Raw genomic sequence first — 25,180 nt, forward strand, 5'->3', positions numbered from 1 at the left:
GTTTGGGTCGATCACCAGGCACTTCTTGCCTTTGACGAGCAGCTCACCACGAAGGCAAAGCTTTTTTTTTTGGCAAGAGCGTTCACGCAGGTGACCATCCATGCATGACCCATTTGGAATTGTCCGGTGGCTTTTATGTCTTTTAGGTCTATTACTTCCTTGAGAGCATCTCGGAAGTCCGGTGCCGTATAAGGCCTGGAAGACATGTCGGCGTGAAGAAATACAGAATTGAGGACGATGTTTCCGGTTGGCAGACGAGGGAGGGTGATCCTGTACTCACTTCAGGTGACATTAGACGATTCAATAATACCTCGGCCAGAGGCCGATGCGGTGTTTCCACCAGAACTCATTATTTCGCAGCCGTTCCAGACGGCCTCTTCTTCTTTCTCCCTGAGCTACCGAGCAGACGATATGTGGCTGCGCTAAATACAAATTTATTTCTATTGAAAAAGTCCTATTGCGTTTTGGTTTTTATTCTTTGCCTTATTTGCTGACTCAAACTTTATGGACTTGCGGTCACAGATGGCGCTCCTGCCAGGCACTGCCACGAGTTATTTTCTTCATATTTGGAGCCACGGCAGGCTCTCTCCGCCAGCGAAATAGCCGTTTTGCTAACCAAGCGAGACTGTTTATGTCGGCCATTGGTCGTGCCAGTCGTGCCTTACGGTTCGACCACCGCATTACGGTAAGATCGCAGAAGACAAGCGCATGCGCAGTTCGTACCGGAGGGCCCATCGTACCGTATCGGATGTGCAAAAACGGTTCCCTAAAACTCTCTTATCTCGCCGCAGCTTTGCTCGTACCGGGACAATCTACGTTACGCTTCCGCCGAATGTTATGTGCTCTCTACTGGCTGCTCTCCGAACACTCGCCAGGGTAGGCCATTTATAACGAAAAATACAGCCGCCACACTCAAAATACAAAAACGTGCGATTGTTATTTACAGATATTGTGGATCATATTTAGCCTATTTCTGAACAGTACGGGCAGGGATGGTCAAAATACATGCAAATATGTATCGAAATACAAATACAAAATACTTCATCAAAGATGTATTTAATTACAAATCTAATTACATTTCCAAAAAAGTATTTAAATACAAGATACAAATACAACCAAATGTATTTGGTCTCCTCCAAATACTTTTCCAGATACATTCCTCAAAATTTGCGTCAGCGACTTCAGGGCACCTGCAACGGGTTTCTGGGTATCTCATTTTAATTTTGCATTGCACACTCGGGAGTTAGTGTGCGAGGCTCTAGTAACGTAATAAAAATATAATCACAAAAAAAAAGTTATTCAGCTTGGACGTAATAGGTGAAAAAAGGACAGAGCTTCAAGCAGCTTTTTTTGTCGATTACATTTTGGTATAGACCAACAAAGAACCGAGACGCCCAAGACGCGCAGCACAAGCTAGAGAATTTTTTATTGTTGCAACTCGCACCAGTTACAAAAATCTGGACGACCCGCGCATTTAGAATGTTCCAGGCAAAAATATGGGGGGAAATCAGGCTGGAAAGCATCACAAGTTGTCACAGGCACTTATTTAGCCAGTCTGCCTGTGAACGTCGATTTCGTCACTATTCTTGCCCTGGACTAGCACCGTAATCACAAATTCACTAAACGCTTGTGTTTGATCGAGTGACACTGCATTCGGCGCAGAACGTAGTGTTCTTCCTGCTCTGGACAGTGACAATAAATTTGAGGGATGTATTTTCGCCCACAAAATTGTATTTAATTACAATTGTATTTGAAATACCCACGTTTTAGTATTTAAATACACACGTCAAATGCATTACCCAATTTGTAATTAAATACAAATACAAAATACACAAAGTATTTGATATACGTATTTCAAATACTTGTATTTTAAATACTGCCCATCCCTGAGTACGGGTATATTTAAAATTTCGTTGAAGTATCCCTTTAAGCTCTCAGTGACTGTAGAATCGACAATTAGCTACAAAGACTTATTTCTAAAATGTTTTAAAGGGACACCGAACCCAAATTTTGAGCACACAAAACAAGGTGGAGCGAAAGGCTCCAGCATGGGACGCTGCAAAACCCAAAAAAACAATATTCATACAGCGATATCCGTATAACGGATGGCCGTATTATTGGGAAAGAAGTGCTAAAATAAACACGGTCGACAAGACATATGTGACATCAGGATTCTCATTTCCTCTCCTCTTCGCTTCGTCCCCTCGAACAGGTGAACCGAAGTGAGGAGGTGAGAAGAGGGGCCGCTTCCCCCCTTTCGAATCGTGACGTCATAGTCCTCACTTAAACGCACCCTTCGTTAAAAAAAAAATATATATATATATTTATATATATATTTATATGGCCTTCCATTCGAGATATCGATGTAAGAGTAAGATTTTGAAGTTCGTAGCGTCCCCTTCAACGCTTATGCAACCTTATTTTGAGAAATCCAAATTTCGATAATTTTTTGTGGCTCTCTGAGAAGTTTTGCATTATCATGTTTTGACATTTTTGTTATTGTTATGACCCATGGAATTACTTTGATCTGGGAGTATTCGCTTCAGTCTGCTCTAAAGAATGGGTTGCTTTCTTATTGGTACAGACCTAAGGTTTATATAAAAAAGTAGTACCAAAGACATGCTAAGGCGAGAGTATGTCATTAAATTATTTGTAAGGTAGAAATTACAAGTAATTAAATTTACCTCATCGGATATAAATCCCAGCTGTTTTGTCCTCACACGCCAGGAAAGTTTTTCCATAACGGATGTAATATTTGGAATACTTAGAGAAGAAAAAATACTCCTCGGTTCGCCAAGACTCCCAAAAATTGTCATCTCCAGAAATGTCTCGTTTTTGTCACTTTGGTGCTGTAAACAACACAACAAACAGTTGTCACAGATCAGCGGTAACAGTTCAAATGCGCAATAACACTTGGAACAGAGCAAATATACAACTCTTGCTGTTTATTATCGCGAACACAAAATAACAGATGAAAGTAAAACTGTGAATAAACGTTTATGTAGAGAACGTTCTGCCTTTCAGCTCAACAATTAAACCATACATCTTGCCACGGCAGAGGAGCGATTGACCCACCGCAGTGCACATTCCCACTGCTTTAGACGCGCGCTTTCATCAGATTTCACAACAAGACACACGATAGCATGCGTGAATAAACTAGAATTAAAAAAAATACCAATCAACAAAAAAAAAAGAAAGAACTAGCCTGGCGGTGTTTAAACCTAATACCTTCACCTGTCAGCCATGTTGCTGCCAATTTCGCCATGCACACTCAATATATTACTGAATCATTCAACGCTTCCTCGACAAATCTTTGAGAATCGACAGGATAACTAATGTTCTTTGCGTGGCAGAAGTCTATACTTGTTGCACAAATTCCTAAAAATATCTATTTCTCTTAGCTTTCTCCGGTTTCAAAACCACCTACATGTCGGTATCGACGAATCTGGGAGTGGTTGAAATTGCGATGGATGTGCCCACTTCTCACAGGCGGTCATTGACGTTGAAACACCGAATACTGTAGTTTTCGCTTGTACATTAGAGATATTTATGGATTTAGATAAATTTTCAAGCCCTAGACAGGTAGCAGTTTTATTTAAATGTTAAAGGGGTGCTGAGGCTGACAACTCAAATAAACCGACATCGGGCAAATGGTCATCGACAAGCAGGCTACTATACTCCGTTTCACCTTATGTTGTACCGCAGACAAGGCTAGAAGCGCGAACTAAGAGCGTTGTGAGCTACTCTTAACGCACGAGAGCTTGTGCCGCCGAGATGTGCCCTCGAGCAAGGAGCTCGCGCTTGCAGCCTTTGCTGCGGTACATCATAAGGTGAAAAAAAGTATAGAAATCTGATTTCGCAACAATTATCTGTTCTCGCTTGCGTTGGGCTGTATCATTCTTATGCTGCATCTGAATGACGTCTACTATATTACTGTACCCCCCCCCCCCCCCCATCTCCCCTCCCCCTGTAGAGACCGGGACCAGACAATCTCAGCTGGGCCGGGTAGGTCAGGACCCGGCCCAGCAGGCTTTATTCACAGCTTATGTAGAAAACGTAACAGTAACGCCGCGCCCCCTATGACAGTATGTTAGAATAAGGTTAGTATTGTTAAGAGAGACACCTGCCGGCAACAAACAACACTACACCCTCCTTATCTTAATTTCCCTCTGAACTTCTGTCGTTTGAATAAAAACCGTTTGAAGGTTTTCATAATATTTGTAAAACTCCCCAACAATTGCAAATTATCTCTTCGTCGTGTTTTCTGATACGTTCTGCAAACTACTGTGCTTTGAGTCCTTTTTTTTTTCTTCTGATGAAAACCCACACAAGACGAACTCACTTTCCCTTGGGTTTCTTTGACATGGCCAGATATTTGCGACAGGTGTTTCTAGTTCACTTTTACGTCCCCACGTGGTGTACTCACCTTTAACTTCTACGCGGTGTACAAATTTCCGCCAAAGCGGAGTGTGGGACGAGTGAAAACTACAACAATTACAGAACAGTAGCTTCAAAGATAAAAAATCAGGATGAAATAATGAGTACCTTGCGGATGCAACATATTGATAACTTTAATAGTGCTTCCTTACCATTTCATAACGATACTGGCGTGAAAGGAAGAACATAGGAACTTCTAAACAATTTAGCAGGAGTCATTGCACGCATTTTTATAGTTCTTATAGTTGAGTTGGAGTGGTTTATAGATAGGTGCATTCAGATATAACTGTGTAATTGCGCGTGAGTATAAGACATAAAACGTATGTTATTATTAGTGGTTGATTCCGTACAGGAGGTATACAAGGATGGATTGTCAGCTAATTTATATCAGGCGCATATGTTTTACGCATTTACCTATATTCATTTTTCCCCTGCTGCATTGGGGTCACGAATAAAAAGAGAAGATGAATTTAGGACAACAAATAAATGTTTAATGATGAGAGCTTGTGCCTACAAACCTAAAGAGAAAGGTGACAACAAGAACACTTGATGATAGCCGAGAATGGGCTGGGATTTCTTAGATGAGTACAAAATTAATACAATCAGTATCGGGTCCGATAGGGATTTGAGCTCCATTTTTCTGTGTGACAGCCACGTGCTTTGCAAACTTCGCTTCTTTTAATTGCATAAAGGGGATGTATGTGCAAAGCAGGGTTGGGCAGTATCGAGATACAAATGTATCGCGATAGTATTTCAGAAATACATTTCGTATCTGTATTTCCGTATCGCGATACATTTTTTTCACCATTATCTGTATTCCTGTAACGAAATACATTTTAGATGTTTCTTTGTATCACGATACAATCAAGATGAAATGTATTTCGTTACATTTCTTGAAAAATACCCCCCCCCCCCCCTTTTTCAAAAAAAAAAAAAAATCCGAACGGTTTTTTTTTTTTTTACTTTTGAGGGCGCGAGGGTCAAGGAGATACTGGGGCATTGTGACTATGCTGACCAAGGTTCTTTCCGATTCTCCAAACTATTTTTCTATGCGTGCTCTTCTCTCTTCTGAGAAGTGTTGCGTAGTAGGGGACTCAAACCAGGTGGCGTGAGAGGAGTGGAGTCAGAGCATCTTCTGCCACAGGTTTTTAGGTAGGGATTTCTTGAGTCATTGTTTGCTGGCATAAAACGCCCACTGCTAACCGTCTCTCTTGCCTTAGCGTACACAGTACACCCAGCTGGCAAAGCTGAGTCACAGTCCGTTTCAGCACGAGCCTGGCAGTTGTCAATTTAAAATAGTAAAATGACTCACGCAGTGAAGTTCAACACTTATACGAACGCATCTGCGGTTGCGCTCGTAATATTGCACGGCTCAAGGGTACGTCATATGTCGACGTGAACATGACCCGCTGCTCTGGTGATCCGAAACCCAGGAAGGAGACCAGACGTGGCCTCGCTGTTCCGACCCAGACTTCGTACACCTGCGACTCGTCTCAAGCGCGCTGTTTCTCGGAGAGCTCGCACCTGTACCGGCAACATCAGGTCCCAATCCACGAGACCTCTGTTTGGGGGATGCTAGACGAAACTTGAGGACTGCAATTCATGCGTCGGTGGCGGAGGGTCGGCAGGAGGACCTTCACAATGGGGATGCCACCGTATGGTTTTTTCAACCGTAACAGAAGACAAGACGTGTGTTCCAGAATGCTTCAGGTGGTCCACTATTCTCAAAAATATCAAATGGCACTGCCTGCACGGTCTTCAACGAGGTAACTTGCAACGAAAGTATGTTTTGTCCTTTCATATACAGCAGCGTGCTAAAGTTTCATGTTCAAGGCCACACCTGCAGATAAAGAATACCAGTTCATTCCACCGTGACGTCATGTGATCAATGTTGGCAGGGGCGTGGTGACGTTTTGATGGGGTTTAGGGTGACAGAATTTATTTAGAGGTCGAAGCCTTTTCGCATTCGTCGTCAGACAGACGGGATGTCAGGGAAGAGACTGCGGTCAGTCCTTGATGAAACGTTTTTTTGAGCCCATTGAAGACTCCTCGTCGCCCGAAACCACTACCTTCAAGGCAAAGTGCCAACCTTCGGGAAAGTAATTTCGGGATCAAAAAGTTCCACTTCAAACTTCAAGCTTTATCTCAGTTGGCATCTCAAACAAATCTGAAATATGTATTGCAGTATCAGTATTTCTGTATTTGTATTTCTGCCTCCCTAAAATGTATTCCTGTATTTGTATTTCCAAATACTTTTTGCCTCTTTTTAAAATGTATTTCCGATACGTATCGCGATACATTTTTGCAGATGTATCTTAGTATCAGTATTTTAGCTACTATTTTAATGTATCCCAGTATTTGTATTTCCAAATACATTTTGAGTATTTCTGCACAACCCTGGTGCAAAGTAATAACTGGGTAGCCTGGGCAGTCGCTAGCTTCCGACTAGTCCATTAAAAATGCGCCAATTCTACACAAATCACAGCAGATTACTTTCTCACATGTAGATCACAACAGAAGTGACTTAGGGAGAGAAAATATCGCAGATACTGCAGCACACGTCATTTGGGTGGTTTCATACGTGGGCAGCGTGATATGTTAATTGTGACTTCATAGTTTACCAAAAGTCACCTTCAGGGATCTCCCTCACTAAGGAGCTCGCATAGTGAACATCCTGAACGAAGTATCGCCATGCGGGTTTTCCTCCCTCTCTTACCAACGTGTGATCAGTGCGGGAATTCCCTATTGCATGTAGTTTAATCAAAATCAGTATTTCGCAGCTTTAGCCAGGGTCACACCGCTTATATACACACACAAAAAAAGAGTCTTCATGTTGATTTTAACGCGAGTCGCCGCCAGATCCGTGCTTCGAATGCCACATGGCAATGAGTCCAAGGAGGAAACTGGGCACGCGGCGTTCGAACCGCGGATGTTGCGGGGACTCGCGTTTGCAGACTGTTTTTTGTATGATGTAGAAGTGTGACCCGGCTTTAAGCTGCATTCTTGCTTCCTGACATGTAGAAACTTTATGGCGTGCCATGTTTGATACAGCTCAGTTTGGCTTTTTACGAGTAACTGCGCCCAAAACACTTCGGCATTTCAATAAAAAAAAAGTGTGCTGCGCCGTTTATTCAAAATGATAAAGGCCGCAACTCGTGCCGCATGGGTAGAAAACATATTTTTCTCCTACGTTTTAACAGGTAGAACTTCCCCGTGAAACCTGACAAAGAAAACGTTCGTATCCTGCCGAAAAGGGTGTTAAGAGCTAGGGTGCTCTGGGTCATAGTCAGCGACGCGGCAGCCAGGAACACGAAGCAGACGAGGATGACAACCCCACAACTTTTATTCCCCGAGCGTGAAGAGCCAAAATCCTATAGCACGCGCTTATCTACATCGTGCTTGATGGACGCTGGCACCATCTCTTGGGCCTTCAGAAAACAATATCAGGGCGGCGACCCCTACATCTCCCCAAGGAGCTAGTTACTGCACACACGTTAAACAGTTCAAAGGAAAGCGTTGTTTAGAAACCCAATCGACTTGGCGGCTTGATGACACGTCCATAGCGTGATCTTGAGACACCTTGCGGGGAAGATGCACGACCCAGAAAGGGCGAAGAGCAGCCCGCAGTTGACAACTCCCCAGGCAGAGCTCCTTCAGATGGTTGTCCTGGAGGCTCCTCGGCATTAGGAAGCGCAATAGACTCCCTCGCTGTAACGGGTGGCGAGAAGGGCACCAGGTGCCGGCGGTAGCGCTGCAGGATTCCCTTGGGAGTCTCTACGACGTACGACCGTGGTCGTTGGGCCTGGCTCAAGACGCGTGTTGACAGCTGGCATCTGTGACGCAGGCGTGTCACCCGGTTTGAGTGGACCAAGAGTCCGAGCGTTGTGGCGGCGATTGAAGTCTCTCGCCTGCCGGACCTTATTCCCGGAGTCTTGAGCACGGAACCTCTCGTGGCTTGGCTGAACTGGTGGGAGACGCTGCGGCAGTGCAGGAAGACGTGTTTGTAACCGCCGATTCATCAGAAACATGGCAAGAAACTCCTGCGACGCCCAGTATGTCCTGGTAGGCGAGGAGCGCTAAGTACGGGTCTTCAGACTTGTACAAAGGATCCTCTACCGTGTGCACCATGCGCTCTACTGCGCCAGGAGGGAAAAAGAGGCGGGTTGTCGCTGCTGGCAGGCTTCATATGGGCTCCGCAGTTTTTTTTTACTATTGTACGGAAATGTGCTAGCCAGTGCTTTGTTTTTTGCGTCTGTGGTCCGCGAAACCGACATTCAACCCCTGGACGTCGCAAATCGCAAGAGTAAGCGAATTTTCTTGAGATTTCTGGCCTTTTTCTCGGAGCGCGTTAAGTGTTTTGCTAAGCCTAACGCCAGTCAGGCCTAACAGGTCGATCGTCATGGAAGTCGACGGCTGGTCGTATGCGTCGGAGACTGCGGCGCCTCGAGAAGAAACCACCAATGATCCTACGTATTCCCTGGGTCGAGCTGTTGTTCTGGGAGCAGATATCTCCGAGAAGGATTTCTACGCGAAGGGAGCTGGATGGACAACGGCGGTCTGAAAGGCGTTGCGCAAGAAGCAAGAAGCCTCTAGAACTCTCCAGAACGTTGCTAAGCCTCACGGTTGGCGCTATGGGGTAAATAGGCCTCGCTCGACTCCGAAGCCAATGCCGACTAGATTGCCGGAGGGCGACATCAAGGTAGTTCTCCGACTCAGGGAAGGATTGAATTCGCGAACGTTGTATCACATAGTTCTCCAACGAAGTATTTCCAAGGCGTCAGAAATAGACGACATCGCACAATTCCGAACCGACACCTTTAGGTACAACGAGCAGCAGAATTCGCTGATCTTCAGCACGCCCGACGAATTTTTGAGCGGGAAAACTCAATTCTATCCAAGGCATTGAAGTTGACGGTCGCCAGTACCCCGAAACAACGTACGTGGTAGCACCAGACGATACCGTCAAGGGAGTCATCCATGGCTTTCTTGCGGAAGACACGGATGACATAATCACTACGAGCTTGGTACACCCCGGCAACCCAAGCATCGTACAAGCGAGGAGAATGGGTCAGTTCAACTCGGTTATCATCCTGTTTCAGGGTCGCCGCGTTTCATTCTGGGTACGATATGGCTGTGTGGAGACGCGATGCTTTCTCCACAAGAAAAAATAAGAGTACTGCAAGAATTGCGGTAACCTAGGACGCCGTGCTGATGTGTGTCCAAGAACAGGCCCAACGAGATGTCGTACTTGCGGTACGCGCAACCCCGAACAAGGCCACACATGTGTGCCCACTTGTGGAATGTGTGGCAAGGGTCACCCAACGGGAGCAAGGCAGTGCAAGAAATTATTTCGCACTCCACCCCCCAAGGCGAAACCCACCGCACCTCCAGTTCCCGCCAATGTCGAGAGCCCAGCCCTGCGCAGCTCCGAGTTCCCCCCCCCCCCCCCCCTTCAGACGCCTCGCGCGAGATCAAGATCGAGGGGCCGATCCAGGTCACGGAGCAGAACTCTACGTCGAGTATCCACACCCAGCAGGTCGAGGTCAAGATCAAAGGCCAGACACAGGGTTGGGTGGAGCGAAGTGGGTCGGTCACCCCAAGACCAAGCCAACCTCACGCACTGCAGACAAGACTTCCACCAAGCTTGCAGAGTTGAAGCCTATGGTGGAGAATTTTCAGGACACAGTAGCACGACCTCTGCTACAAACTGCAGAGTCCGAAAGACAAAGGAAGGAGGTCGAAGTTCGGTATAACGCAGTGCAGCAGCAACTCGACTTGCAGAGAAACGAAGCAGGAGCAACTCCCAAGAGGAGGGCTTTTCGCCGCAAAATGACACCACTCACTTCTACCCCCTCGGGCACAACCACAAAGGTTGAAGGAGTGGCCATGCAACAGGACACGGCCAGCCAAGGCATAGCCACCCGCATAGACCAGCTGGAAGGCGAGATGCGCGAAGTAAAGCACTACTTGAAGACCATCCTTGACAGACTCTTACAACCCAATGTTGGCCAAGACAAGTAAAGGTCGCATTGTGTGGCAGTGGAACTGTCGAAGCTTGGCTCCGAAGAGGGAACACTTTCACCAGTACCTACAATCCCTACTACTAGAACGCAGACCAGACGTTTTAGCCATACAGGAAACGTGGAAGGGCATCACCATTCCGGGATACCAAGCCTTAATCACACCAACTCATCAGGGGTCGTACCAGTCACAGCGCTAGTGCGACGGAGCCTACCAGCACAGCTTCATTCAACCAGCATCGAAAACATCGAGCACACCTTCATCGAAATCTTGGCGGGCAAGAAGAACAGCCATCGCAGCACGTTCATCCTCAATGTATACAGTCCTCTGAAGACACGACAGTCGTTTCACCAGCTCCTGCGCGGCGCCATAAACATGGCCAAGGGAAAGGTTCTGCTTATCGTTGGCGACTTTAACGCACCACACATGCCATGGGGCTGTCCGCAAGATAGCGCCAAGGGTCGGCAGCTTTGGTGGGACATTGCCACCCTGGGACTGGACCTACTCACAGACCCGACGCAGCCAACTCGGAAAGCCGCGGGCGGATTCCAAGACACATCACCAGACCTCACACTCGGTCACAGCTCGGACGCAGAATGGCACACCCTGGAAACTCTGGGCAGTTTTCACTACATCCTCAACATTCTCCTGAGACGCGGCCCCACCACGAAGCCCAAGGGAAGGCCTCTGCGAGTAGTCGAGTGGGACACTTTCAGGCAGCAGCTAAACGAAGTTGACCGGGACAAAAAGATCAAGGACCTGGACCAGTGGAGTGCAGGCATCAGAGAAGTTGAAGCCTCAGCCACAAGAAACATTCCCGATGAATCAAATCGGACCGCAGCGGACAGTCGGCTTCTTCACCTATGTGAAATTAAGACGAACCTTGAAGCACGCTTAAGGCGAAAGAAAGGAAATCGTCGGCTACGCAAACGAATCGCATCATTCTACAAGACCATCGAGAGTCACGCCATTTATCTCACAACTCAGCAATGGGAAGACACCTGCAACGAGTTCGAAGGAGCTCCCAACACTCCAAAGACGTGGAACACCCTTCGACGTCTCCTCGACCCCGGACAAAGCCGAACCACAGTCCGAAATCAGATGGAGTGTATCCTGAACTCCTTCAAGGGAGATGGAAAAGAGATTGTCCAAGCAGTACAGAACAAGTATATGGGACGAGCTCCACCAACACCTCCGATGGAATACACGGGCCAGCCATGCTAGACGAAGAGTTCCGAACCTTCGAAGTCATGGCTGCGATCTGAGAGCTCAAGACCCGCTCCGCTCCAGGACCTGATGAAGTCTCCAACAAGCTACTGCGCCACTTGGACGACAGAGATTGACCGGCTAACATCATACTTCAACGTCTGCTGGCAAAAAGAAGAAATCCCAGAATCCTGGAAGGCTGCGAAGATGGTGTGTATACCCAAGCCTGGGAAAAACTACATCTGGACGCCCTGCGCCCCATTTCGCTCACATCCTGTCTCAGGAAGGTCTTGGAGCATGTCGTACTCAATCGCTTTAATAGGTACGCAGAAGCCAACAGTCTTCGCGGACACCATGTTCGGGGTCAGACCTAAGATCTCGACACAAGAGGTGATGCCACGACTGTATTATCAGACTGCGGCACGGGAATACGCTCCCAAAAGGGACACCAGAGCCATACTCGGGCTGGACATATCGAAAGCGTTCAACAATGTGAGTTACGCAGCCATCCTCCGTGGACTAAACTCCATTGATGTCGGCGAGCGAATCTTCAAATACATACATAACTTCCTATCAAAAAGGCAGGTGCAGGTCTCGATCGGCGGGTTCCAATCCGACCTGCAAACTCTGGGCGGAGTCGGCACACCGCAAGGAGCAGTGCTCTCTCCGTTTCTCATCAAGATCGCCATGAAGGATTTACCGACGAAACTACAATGAATCCCCAACCTTCGCCACAGTATCTACGCTGACGATGTCACTCTGTGGATGGCAGGGGGAAGCGATGGCGCCATCCAAGTCTCACTGTAAGAAGCTACACACATCGTGGAAGCCTATGCTAAGGAGCGCGGACTAGCCTGCTCTCAGGAAAAGTCGGAGTTGCTACTCATGGTCGGCACCACGGTGGAAACTCCCTCAAGCATCATACTGCAAGTTGGAGGGAAAGACGTCCCTCATGTCCGGCGACTTCGGATACTCGGTCTGAGGTTGCAAGAAGATGGCAAGAACACATACAGCATCTGAGTCCTCCGTAACCACGCACAGCAAGTAGGAAGACTCATAGCAAGAAGCGCCGGAAAATGGTACGGGATGAAAGAGCAGAATGTCATTCGCCTTATCAAAGCCTTCGTGATTAGCAGGATTGTCTACACCGTGCCCAAGTTGACACTCGCAGAGAAAGATGCCATCGATCGCGCCATCCGCTGCGTATACAAGAAAGCGCTTCACCTACCACCTTCAACAGAGCCCAAGCGACTCGAGAAGCTTGGGCTTCACAACACCCTCTCGGAGATCATTAAGGCACAAAGGATAGCCCACTACAAAAGGCTATCTCTGACCACAGCGGGAAGAACCATCCTCACATCTTTTGGGCATCAACTACCACCCAACAGGGCACAGGACGCGAGGCTGCCTTCCAAGGGAGTTACGCGAGCAGCTACAGATTTCGGCTCTGCCTCGTCACATGCATCCAGTGCACGACGCAGGCAGACGCATGGCCAGAGTCAAGGTTCTGGAAAACACTCTACAGCAAGGCTACGACGACTCTGAGGTGACCTATGTCGACGCAGCCTCAGCTGACAGGGGTTGGATGACCCTTGCAGTTACGAATCGCTCCGACCAAATCCTCAAGGCAGGCAGGGTGTATACCAGCAACAGTGCAGAGGCAGAGGAAGCAGCCATTGCCTTGGCCCTCACCCTCAGCACCACGAAAGTCATCGTCAGTGGCTCCCAGATGGCCATCCGTCAGTACATGTGTGGTCACATCTCTGACAAAGCCCTCAAGATCGCCACTGGTCATCGCCTGATCGACCACCCAGTCCGCATCCTGTGGTCTCCACCCCATGCGTCACCCCAGGCAACGAGAGTGTTCACAGTGTAGCCCACGCTATTACAACCAGGCTAGCACACCAAGCGAGCACTCGACCTTCGCCTCGTGGAACCACGACAACCTCTACACCCTTAAGGGGGTGCTGGACCACTACCGAGTAGAACGCCAAGTCTGCCCAGAGGCTCACAGCACTCTCAGCAAGGCAGAATCCACCATCCTCCGTCAAATCGAGACGGAGACCTTCCTCAACCCGGCGCAGTTGCACTCGTGGTACCCAGATACCTACGACCCGTCTTGCAGGAAGTGTGGCTAGATCGCCACACTCCACCATATACTCTGGGGGTGCCCGGAGCTGCTTCTTCATTCGAAGAATAATGAGTTCATCAAGAAAGCCAGGCAACCAGGCGCCTATGAATCTTTCCTGCGGCATCCTGACCCCAAGACTCAGAAAATTCTCGTCCAGTTGACCTCGGACGACACCGGGAACACCGCGTCTCGTCTGTCGACCGAGGCGATCGCTTTGTGAAGAGTCTCTCTCTAAGAGAGACTCGCTTGACGCGGGGATCTAACAGTCTTGGATTGAATAAAGTTTACCTCACCTCACCTCACCTCTAATGCGCCATCACTCTGCGGGTACCGAGGGCTACTGTCTCGAGCTTGAAACCCTACAGCAAAGCAAAGTTTGCGAATTCCCGTGAAAACAAAACTGCGGACCAATGTCTGTCCGTACAACGTCCGGTATCCCATAGCGGGAAAAGCAGCTGTTGGCAGCCGCGATAACCGCTGAGGCTGACGTGGAGCTCAGGGAGACGACTTCCGAAAGTCGAGAGTAATAGTCCACCACGAGAACGTAATCACGGCCTTTCAGCTGAAACAAGTCAATGTCTAGGCGTTGCCGTGGCCGACCCTGTGTAGGCGATAACATCAAGGGCCCCGAGTGTATAGCCCTTGTTTCCGCATACTTGTCGCAGCCGGTGACCAGATATTCCATATGGTTTTTGCAGCTGGGCCACCAGACGCTTTCTCTGGCGCTCTCCTTACAGCGGCGAAGTCCCTGATGGCCGTCGCGCAGAACAGCAGGAATTACGAGGCGGCTGTCCAGCAGAAGAAGGCCATCGGAGACTGCCAACCTTCCTCGCTCTTTCCAATACGGCACCACGTTTGGAGGCAGCTTCCTCTTGTCTGGCCATCTTTCTTGGCAGTAGCGGACGACAAAAAAAAAAAAAAATTTTCATCTTCAGCTTGTCGTTGACGAACCTCGTCCAGCCGGTTAGCGAAGGGAGGCGAAGACCTTTAAATATCTCGCTAGCAAAATTTTCGATGGAGGCCACCGTCGAGGAAGACTGGACGTCGCAAGGGGCTCGTGAAAGTGTGTCCGCGGTGGTAAGAAGTCCACCAGGTACGTGCCAAAAGGTCGAACTGGTAGTGCATTAGCTTTATACGCCTTCGCTGAATCCGTGGCGGCAGCAACTCCAGCTCCTTTTTTTCCCAGCAAGGCGACGAGAGGTAGGTGATCCGATTCCATGGTAAAACTGAGCGCACGCAGGTAATGATCGAACCAAAAAACAGCCCAGGTCATGGCGAATGCCTCCTTTTCTGTCTGACTGTAGCCTGCTTCAGTCGGAGTCAAGGATCTTGAAGCGAAGGCCACAGCACGACGAACTCCGGACGGCTCATCTTGCAGCAGTACCGCTCCCAGGCCAAATGAGCTTGCATCGGCGGACACTATCGTAGGATAGCGTGGATGATACTTTGCCACGCAGGCCTCTGAGCTCAGCATAGCCTTCAGCCGCATGAACGCATCCTCTTGGCTTGCTCCCTAGGACCACGCGCTTGTCTTGTTGAGTGGTAAACGGATTAGGGCAGTTACGTCCGAAAGGTGTGGCAAGCAGCGCTTTATGTGGTTAACCATCCCCAGTAGTCGGCGAACGTCTGCAACGTCCGCTGGCGGAGGTAGCTCCCGAATGGCGCGAAGCTTGTCGGGATCCGGCGAGATACCATATCCCTCGACAACGACTCCAAGGAACTTGACCAAAGGAACCTGGAATGCGCACTTCTCGTTGAGCTTGACCTCGGCTCGCTCAAGTAGTCGAAGCACCTCGGCCAGGCGTTGATCATGCTCTTCAAAGTCTCTCCCGTAACCAAGGAAATCGCCGATCATGTTCACGATGCCAGGCAACCCTTCCAGGACCCCTGACATTTGACGTTGATAAACATTCGGGAGCTGACGCCAGACCAAAATGTAGACGACGGTTGCAGTAGCGACCAAACGGTGTGATAAATGTCGTTAATTATTCGCTTGCGTCGCTGAGCCTGATTTGGTGGAAACTGGACTTCGCGTCGAATTTTGAAAAGACCTTGGCCTCGCCTAGCTGCCTCAGGATCTGGTCAGCCGTCGGCAGGACGTAGCGCTCCCGCTCAATGACTCGGTTTAACTTGGTCAGGTCAACGCACAGCCTGTACCCACCCGACGACTTGGGGATGACAACAAATCCGGAGCACCATGCTGTCGGCTTGTCAACCTTTTTGATGACGCCTTGAGCTACCATGGCCTTAAACTCCCTCTTGACAACGTCAAAGAGCGTCAGAGGTATTTGTCTTGGAAAACTCAACCATTACGGCTAAGCCCCTGACTTCAGACGAATGGTCTACTTGTCTTGAAGTCCGCCCAGTCCCTTAAAAATGCGGGCGTCGGGAGATGGAACGCACCTGCCACAAGCGTCGGAAGATGGGAGACGTTCGTCCGTTTTTCTGGACTCGGCGGAGGTGGTGTCCACAAACGTGACCACGCCGAGAGCTTCTAACGGAGGGAGCCCTAGAAGCGGTGTAGTTTAAGCCCGGATGACGTAGAGTGGTTGGACGGTGCGCTTGTCCTTCCACGCCAAAGTGGCTTGGAGAGTTCCCAAGACAAGCAGTGGCTGGTTCCCCGGGCCGAAAAGCCCCCCTTCTACTAAGCTGAGCTCGCGAGAATTGCCTGGAGGTGACGGCGGAACGACGGTGACGTCTGCTCCCGAGTTCACCTTGAAATTTGTCACGTGACCGTTGACGCTTACTTCGAATCTTGCCTGTTGCGCACAAACAGAGCAGAGTTCGATGGAGGCCAACTTCTCCTTACGCTTCCCCGCGCGGCAAACTTCTGCAAAGTGGCCTGGCTTTCTACAAAAATTGCAAGTTGCCTTCCGATCTAGACAATGCTTGCGGTCGTGCGCCGAACGCCCACGATTGCCACAAACTGCGTTATCCAAACGCTGCTGCCGGTTACGTGCGCATGACGACGGAGCGGATGACGCAGTCTTTTTCTTCGCTGCGTCGCGGTTCAAGGCTGCTGCAGCTTGCGCCGAACGAGAAGCGCGCCTCTCAGCATCGTCATGCTGGCGAGCTTGTAAAAGAGCTTCGTCAGCGGTGAGTCGTGTGGAACGGCAAAGCTCCGATAGCTTCTCGTCCAATAAGCCGACTTCGAACTTGTCACGCACTAAGCGGAATTCTATCGGCGTCTAATTAGGGTTCGAAGCTCCATGAAAACGTACCGACTGTTTCCCCAGGTTACTGAGTCCTGCGGTGAAATCTTGGCTTTCGTAAATTTCGTTCGCGGGATAAACGAAGTGTTGGGTGAGCCTTTCCATGACGGCGGCAAACGGTTGCGTCTACGGGGTTGGCACGCCAAGCGAAGCTAGTGCGGTATGAGCTTGCTGACTCATACAATAAAGCAGCGTTTGTACTTGCGTTTTGCGGCTTGCAGAACGTAGACCATTGGCAAAGGCGTACTCCTCGTAGGTTTGAATCCTCGTTGCCCATTCGCCGTGGCTCGTGAGGACGAACGGCGACGGCGGTTGAAGCCCTGTGGACCGGAGGTGGACGCTTTTTTTTTCTCCGTCTGGCATAGTGGTCGCGCTGACTACAAGCAGGTGGATCCCACTTCTTACACCATGTTCAGAGCTGGGGTGCTTTGGTATATAGTTAGCGACGCGGCAGCCAAGAAGACGAAGCAGACGAGTGTGTCATGACGAATCCACAACTTTTATTCCCCGAGCGTGAATAGTCAAAATGCCCCCGTGTCAGGTAACACGCGCTTATCTGCATCGTGCTCGATGCAAGCTAACGACGTTTTTCGGGCCCCTAAAAACAATGTCGGGGTGGCAACCTCTACACAGGGTACCTCTGTAAACGCAGAAATACATCAGATCCGTCCGCCTTCGCAAAGCCCGAGCTGTAGAGGGCGGTGGCATCAACAACTCAATTGTGTTCCAATATAAACGCTTTCTCTTCTTCTTGCTTAGGTACTATCGCGGACAATATGAGCTGAAACAGCGCTCCGGCCGGCGCACGGTACTAGCTGCGCCGCGTGTCGCCTCGCTCCGCATACACGGCGCACCCTGAGGCCGAGATAAATTAACACTTGCGCTCGCTGCGCCACTGCGCTCTCCCGGCCGTCTGCTAGCGAGACGGCGTGTGCGACAGCGGGCGTGTGTGTGGTAGGGCGGCAAGGGGGGGGGGGGCAGAAGATTGCAGTTGACGTCTCTTTTTTGCAATTGATTTACTTCATTATATCGCGTAGAATCACGTAGAAAAAGCGCCGACTAATGAAAAAAAAAATATCGAGGTATCTGAAATTGCCTCTGCGATTATCGTTTTTGAAAGTCACATCAAAAGAGATTGCAGGTTGTTTCAAACAAAACAAGTTGCTGACAAAACACCGGTGTTTTATTTACAAATTCCTAGTCCTAATGAAGTGTGAAAAACAGTCATATATTTGTCAGGAGAAAGAGCTTGAAACATCATCGAAAAGATATTCGCAGAGGACGAACAATGTCAGACACAAAAGACTAAAAGTGGCCGTGGAAGTTCAACTGCACTATAAAGAAGATTAGGATCATAGATGTACCACACATAAGTATGCGCTGGTTAACGGCGTCAAACAGTGTGTCGCAACCGTAGCAGCCAGCTTTGTTCCAACTGGCAGAAGTCCAGTTGAGGGGGTCCTGAGGCACAGTAAAACATACACAAGAAGTTAGGACCGCGTCATTCTCCCCTGACCCGCGACCACGCCTCTCGTCTTCTCTGCAGTGGTAAGGTATCACAGAGCGCGACCACAAAGTCTGGCTCGGCCCGAAGCCTCCTCCATTCACGACTCACCGCGTCCCACAATTCGTCGGCAGTGGCACGGGGGAGGGGAGGCAGTGACACGGCTACCTTGATGCGCCTTTAAACGTGTTCGATGATAATCAGATCAGCACCTTTTGGGGGCCAAGCAGCTCCGTCAGGCAGCGGTCCTCGAGGAGATACGAGCGTGAAAACCCATTTTCCACTTCGGCGCCCTTTTGAAAAGCACTGAAATGCATGTTAGCTGAAAACGTAAACATTGGGCTGCACGGCACACGCATCGTGATGGGGGTTCCGTCGGCCAATATATTCGTTAGCAGACGGCTGGAAGAGCGGAGTGGCGCAGTGAGCTCAAGTGAGAATTTATCTCGGCCTCAGGGTGCGCCGTGTTTGCGGAGCGGTGCGACAAGCGGCGCAGGTAGTACCGTGCACAGGCCGCAGCGCTGTTTCAGCTCATATTGTCCGCGATGGTGCTCTTCAGAGAATCTGCTTCAAAACTTCCCCACTTCCGGTATTTCTTTGTAATAAAGTAAGACTGGTGCCTTCTCCGCTGCGTCGAGTCGTCCGCGCAGTCGATGTTAAGCCAGAAGGAGAGGTACCGCCCCTCCGCGACCTACAATGCAGGAGCGGACATCGCATTTTTCCCCATCTCAAAGAAGCATAAATCGATGAACTTTCACCTTAATGTCCACATTGGCCAGCCCTTCACCGATTTTATGCGAACTAACAAAAAGGCTAGTGCGTTCTGTTTTTTTGTTTTTTTTTCAAAACAAGAATAAAAAACAAGGATTGCGCAAATACGTTTTAAATTTTGCACATCACATATCTGGCAAGCCGTCACAACTTGTGCTGAGTATCATGCAAAGGAAAAACACACCGTGTTACAAACATAGCTTCGGTTTAAAAAGAGAAACATTTCTTAATTGCCACTCGGCAGCTTGCCTCTAACGACTTGTAGCCTCACGCCGTCTCCCCCCCCTCTCCCCCCCCCCCCTCCCCCCCCCCCCCCCCCCCCTTGACAGCTTTGTTATATCCAAGCCGATTTCTGTCTAGTTTGACTGTGAGGCCTTTTCAGTGCATTAAACACCGAAGTGCAAGTCTGGCTTAGACGGCCATGACCTTAACCAGACACCTGCTGAATCTTTACTTTTATTTCAGCACCTGACTGCGAAATTCTTCTATATGCCCGTGAGCAAGTCGCTATTCTGGCCTTGTCAAACACCAGATGCTCACATCATCGGCATAAGCTACGGACCAAAACACTGTTTACAATCAAGCCCGCGTTTCCCCACACCAGGTGTGGGCGTTGCGCGTGCGTAGAAACCAAAATTGCATCTGCACATGCGCAGTGCCGACAGCAGCGCCACCCCTGTGGCGTGACGTCAGAGATTTGAGCTGGTCTATACTACTTTTCAGCTTAAGTCCAGACGCAACTCACGCTACGAGCTGGTAGGACCATTCAGGCAGCGTCAAAAGCGCAAGTCACAAGGCTTTTACCAGTTTATGAATGGCTCAGCAACGATAGAAAACGTACACTAAAAATAACTGTGTAAAAAAAAATATAAAAAAGTTTGGCGTTTTTTTTTTTGCCACAAATCTATCTGTTTTCGTCTGTTTCCCTGTTTCCGTGAATTGTGTTAAAAGAATAACCTTTTCGGTTCTTTATGCTTTCTGTAAAATGACTGAAGGGTGATTCCGCGAGGGATCGAATCTGCAGGTCCACTCAACATTTTTATTTTTTTCTGTTTTTTTTTTTATATGTGGTGTACACATAAATGAATCGCACGAAACTGAATTTTTTTTCTGGAAAACGCGTTTTCATTACAAGAAAAAAAATGTTTCAAGATTGCGCGACGGCCCCGCTTTCACCGGTGACTGCATTAGTTGCCACCTTTGCGGTCCTGTGGAAGGCAGGCAAAGAGTGGTAGGCCAAAAATGTTTCCTGTTTCATGTAGTACACCAAAGTTTAAGTCAACTGCATGCAAATATTACGTGCTTTACGAATTAAAAATATATAAAGAATTCATAACTTTAGACCAGGCGCAACAAATAAACTAACTTTCAGGCCTTCTACCTCAATATGTATGGCATTAGCGACTTTGAAAACTATACATAATATAGGCCAGGGCAACTAAATTATACCTGCAAAATTTCAACTTCCTATAAAAATAGAAATATAGAAAAATTATTTTGAAAAAGCCCCTTAAAAGTACCGATATTGAAAAAACAAAATAAAAATAAAACCCGGTTTCGATTTTATTAAAACTCTGAAGTAAAACACTCCTTAGGCCAAAAACAAAAATAATGTACAAAAACATGTTGCATCATTTGCTTGGTACAAAAGTTCTGAGCGGTCAAAGTGGCGGTGGCGAAGCGTCTTGACTTCGGCGTTTTCCGCTTCACCCCGCTACTTTTTTTTTTTTTTTGGAGAAGCATTTTTTCCCCACAATTAAGAAATTTATGTGTTGTAGCTTGCTGTAATAAAACAAAAACAACTTTCCAGATATTTTTTTTTCTTACGGTTGTTTAGTGGCACTGATGAAAGTTTACGCCCCTTAATCGCGCTTGGACTTCGCATGTCTCGTTTATTAAAACTGTAGGGAATAAAAGAACGACGCCTCCAGTACAAGGCTACGGGGCGCTTATGTCACGGCGAAGCCAAGGAGGAGGTACATTTACGTTTGTCACGCGGTATACGTGGTTCGCGGTCGCTGTCGCTGTCAGGAGCTAGTAAGATATTTTAGCTCACGTTTGCCGCGGGGCGAACGTACACATCCCCCTTCGCTCCGCCGTAACATAAGCGCCCCGCACCTTTGTACCCGAAGCATCGTGCGTCTATTCTCTACAGTTCTAATAAACGAAACTCGAGTAGACCGCAGCCTAACTCCGGCACGAACAGTTGTCCATGCGCTTCTTTCCTTACGTCTAAAAACGTAACAACGGCCTAAATATGACGGCTCGTCAACGCCCTTGAAGAATATTTGGAGAATCCTCAGCTCTGGGCGCATCAAGGTGGATTACTGCGACAGTTCAGCAAGACTCTTTTCGAATGCGTGGTGGCAGAGTTGGTGTCGGCGCACCAGTGATGTCATCTGGACGTTTGTGTGTTTGTGCGTTTATGCCCAGGAAAGGCACAGATGCAGAGCTTCACTGCACGTGAACTTTGACTCTGCCTGGTTCGTGGCCACTGGCGTTGGTCGTCAGCGGGGGATCTCCTCGGTCGAAACAGCATTGCGAAACCCACGGGCTTCAGTTCGTTTGGCGGCGCAGACGAAGCAACGGGAGAGTCGACAGACGTCGCCGTTGTGCACTCAATGCACGCAGCACATAGCTCACTCGGAGTTTTTTGCGCCGATTACCTCCGCGTTCACAAGAAGAAGATACCTTTTAACAGAAATTTTCACAGTGTCAAGCGTCTAGATGTTGAATTACGGCAAACGCTGCAGGCTACCAGGATCTAATGCCATACATATTGAGGTAGGAGGCCTGAAATTTAGTGTATTTGTTACGCTTGGTCTAAAGTTATGAATATTTTATATATTTTTTTTAATTCACAACGCACATAATAATTGCATGCAGTTGACTTAAGCTTTGGTGAACTACATAAATCAGGAAACATTTTTGGCCTACCACGTTTTGCCTGCCTTCCACAGGACCGCAAAGGTGGCAACTAATGCAGTCCGCGGTCGGAGCAGGGCCGTCGCGCAATTTTGAAACTATTTTTTTTCTCGTAGTGAAAACGCGTTTTCGAGAAAAATTTTCAGTTTCGTGCGATTCATTTGTGTGTACATCGCATATAAAAAAAAACAGAAAAAATAATAATGTTGAGTGTACCTGCAGGTTCGATCTCTCGTGGAATCACAAAATTTCATTGCCCAACAAAGCAAAGATATACTGAACCAAAAATTGTACTGTCCATATTAAGTGGTGGACGATCTTTCCACGAGCCAGCAGCCGCCGGTGTGCGCGAGCACACGCAACGAAATCGACGTCATAGTCCTCTATTCACGGTTAATATGATAGTGAAATGTATGGGCTCCGGGCAAAAGGAGAACGAAGACAGGCTTTTCTTCTCCACTAGTGAAGGCTATGTGATTGTTAGACCAATTAATCGCCTATCTTTTACACCAGACCCCACAGGGGAGCTGAAACGCCGGTCTTTATTCTCCTTTTGCCCGGTGCCCACACATTTCACTCTCATCTTACGCGTGAATGGAGGACTACGACGTCAATTTCGTTGCGTGTGCTCACGCACATTGGCAACTGCAGGCTCGTGGAAAGATCTCGCGCCACTTTTTATGGACATTGAAATGTTTGGTTCAGCATCCCTTTGAGCGCGCGCACCGTGGTCGCGGCATCACCGTGGCGCGCGCTTAAATTAACATCGTGCTGCGAAGTATCCGGAATAGTGCGGTACGCGAAACACGGTAACAATTTGCTAAAAGTCCCTTGTAGGGACTTTTAGCGAATGGTTACCGTACTTCTTTTACCGTGCTACCGTTACCGTACTACTGTTACCCTGGGCCCGACTGCGCATGCGCGACTCGTGCCGGCGTCATATGCCTCAAGTGCGATACCGTGTTCGCCTCACCGTGAGCATAAGTGTCTCGAGTATCAGGTACCGGTTTACGCCGATCCTTAGTTTTATCATTATTCCACTTTATTGGGCCACCTTTTTCAGAAATGCATTTATTACCGTCAACTTTTGTCTTGATGTTTGCTCCAGTCGAGCTCCGATACCACGGTACCAGTCCCCGGTATGCTAAAATCAAATATTTCAAGATTTGAATGGTACGCGGTCGCGCATGCGCAGTCGGGCCCACGGTAGCTGTAGCACGGTGACGGCAGTAAGCTAGCGGTTTGCTAAAACTTCAGTTTGAAAAGCCACATTTTGCGGGCAGCCAGGATCTCGTTCAGGGCACCTATTAAATGATAACCCCGTGTGTCAGAAGCGCGAAATAGAAGTAAGCAGCAGTTAAGAGTTAGCAGCCCTTTTTGGTACTATAACAAATACTTCAATGCGCTTATTTTTTAGAAAGCTTGTTTCATATATGGGATGGTTCGGTTGTTTTAACGCATCCGTCCATGTTTTGAAATTTGGGTAATCACGCCTCTTCAGGGAACTTCTTGAGGACAACCAAATTTCCAACTAATAGTGGAATACATAATTTAGAGCCATCGAGCCCATCCTGATACTATGGCCATTGCTTCAAAATTAATCCTTTTGAGAAAACCGGTGTTAAAGTCGGTATGGTTCGGCCTTGTTTACGAATTCGTTCATCATTTGAAATTTGGGCACACGAGCCTCGCCAAGAAAGTTTTTGAGGAGAACTGAGTTAAAAACTAATAGAGTAATATAAAATTTTGAGCGCTCTAGTCCACTCTGGCACTATGGCAAATACTTTTAAACGCGTATTTGTATTTGTTTAGAAAACCGGGTTTAAAATGAAGAGGGTTTGGCCGTTTTTACGCATTTTGTCATCTTTTTCAAATTTTGGCACTCGCGCCTCGCCGGGGCACTTTCTGGGGACATCCCCAGTCCCCAACTAATGGCCGAATGTAAAAGAAAGTGCCTTCGATCCCTTCTTGGTACTATGGCGCAGACTTGTATGTAATCGGTTACAAGTAACGATATTACTTAGTCCCGTATATTTATCGGTAATTTTGTAAGGAAATAAATACATATTTTGGAACGTAATTGTATAGTAATTTTCTTACTTATTTACGTAAGGGAAGGATAGTAATCTGTTGCATTTTGTTTTCATCGACGAAGAAAAAACACCAAAAACCAAAAAAATGGTTTTGTCGGAAAGGCTAAGTCTTACCGGAATCTCACTGGCAACTGGCGTTCTTAAGATGCTAAAACCTTTCTTCTTGTCACCTAAAGTCTTAAGTGAAATCTTCTGTTGTTTTGTTTTTTCGTGGCTAGATTGTTTGCAAATCGTTACTCGTCAGCATGCTTGTCCATGGCGAAGAGAGAAGCAAACTGACAGAAAGAACCGGTCTCTCAGTGCAAATAATATTAGGCAAACTCCGGAAGTCCAAAGTGTTTCCTTCCAAAAAAAAAAAAAAAACTGTCAAAATGCACGCAAGTGCGTGTAGCGGTTCTGTGCACTTCTTTCCTTTTTAATGCAAAAGCATTAACTGTCCCATGGAGCGAGCCGATGTCATTAGCCTTGAAGCCGCGCCATACGGCACCTAAACTCCTTTTTCCAAGTGAAGCCGAGATCTCCCAGCTTTGAAGCTGCGCGTAAAGCCTAGACAAACGGCACCTAGTTTTACCGTTCCCAATAGAGCGCAGTGAAGCTGAAATCTGACAGATTTCGGCTTCGGTCCCATTGGCTGGCGCGTTATAGTTTCAAAGAACCAGGTTCCCATTGGCCGCTGCGTGTCAGTTTCAACGACCGCCACCCCATGGTGCTGCGTGTCCGCGCCGCCAGCGCGCCGGTAACACGAAGCGTCTGGCCGCCGAAAAAAGCAGCGGCTCCACGCTCAAGTAGGCGCGGCGAGGCGAGCACGCGCTCGAGAGCCGGCGCAAGTACGCCGCAGACGAAATAAGGGAGCGGAAGAACGACATGCATGCCTTCGCAT

At 48.2% G+C, this 25,180-nt stretch overlaps 1 protein-coding gene across 1 annotated transcript in view; it reads right to left on the bottom strand.

Annotated features, from left to right (window-relative positions):
- Positions 1–2,477: 2,477 nt before the first annotated feature.
- The window catches only part of LOC120845946, a 106,339-nt gene continuing 83,636 nt past the window's right edge, over positions 2,478–25,180 (bottom strand). Inside the window, exons 13-14 of the mRNA XM_040217509.1 lie at positions 2,685–2,849; positions 2,478–2,552 (exon numbers count right to left, since the gene is read on the bottom strand). Of these exons, the coding sequence (XP_040073443.1) occupies positions 2,478–2,552; positions 2,685–2,849 (240 nt within the window). The remainder of the gene's footprint in view (positions 2,553–2,684; positions 2,850–25,180) is intronic.

Source organism: Ixodes scapularis, unplaced genomic scaffold, assembly GCF_016920785.2.
Source record: "Ixodes scapularis isolate PalLabHiFi unplaced genomic scaffold, ASM1692078v2 PGA_scaffold0__279_contigs__length_252992795, whole genome shotgun sequence".
Lineage (NCBI taxonomy): Eukaryota > Metazoa > Arthropoda > Arachnida > Ixodida > Ixodidae > Ixodes > Ixodes scapularis.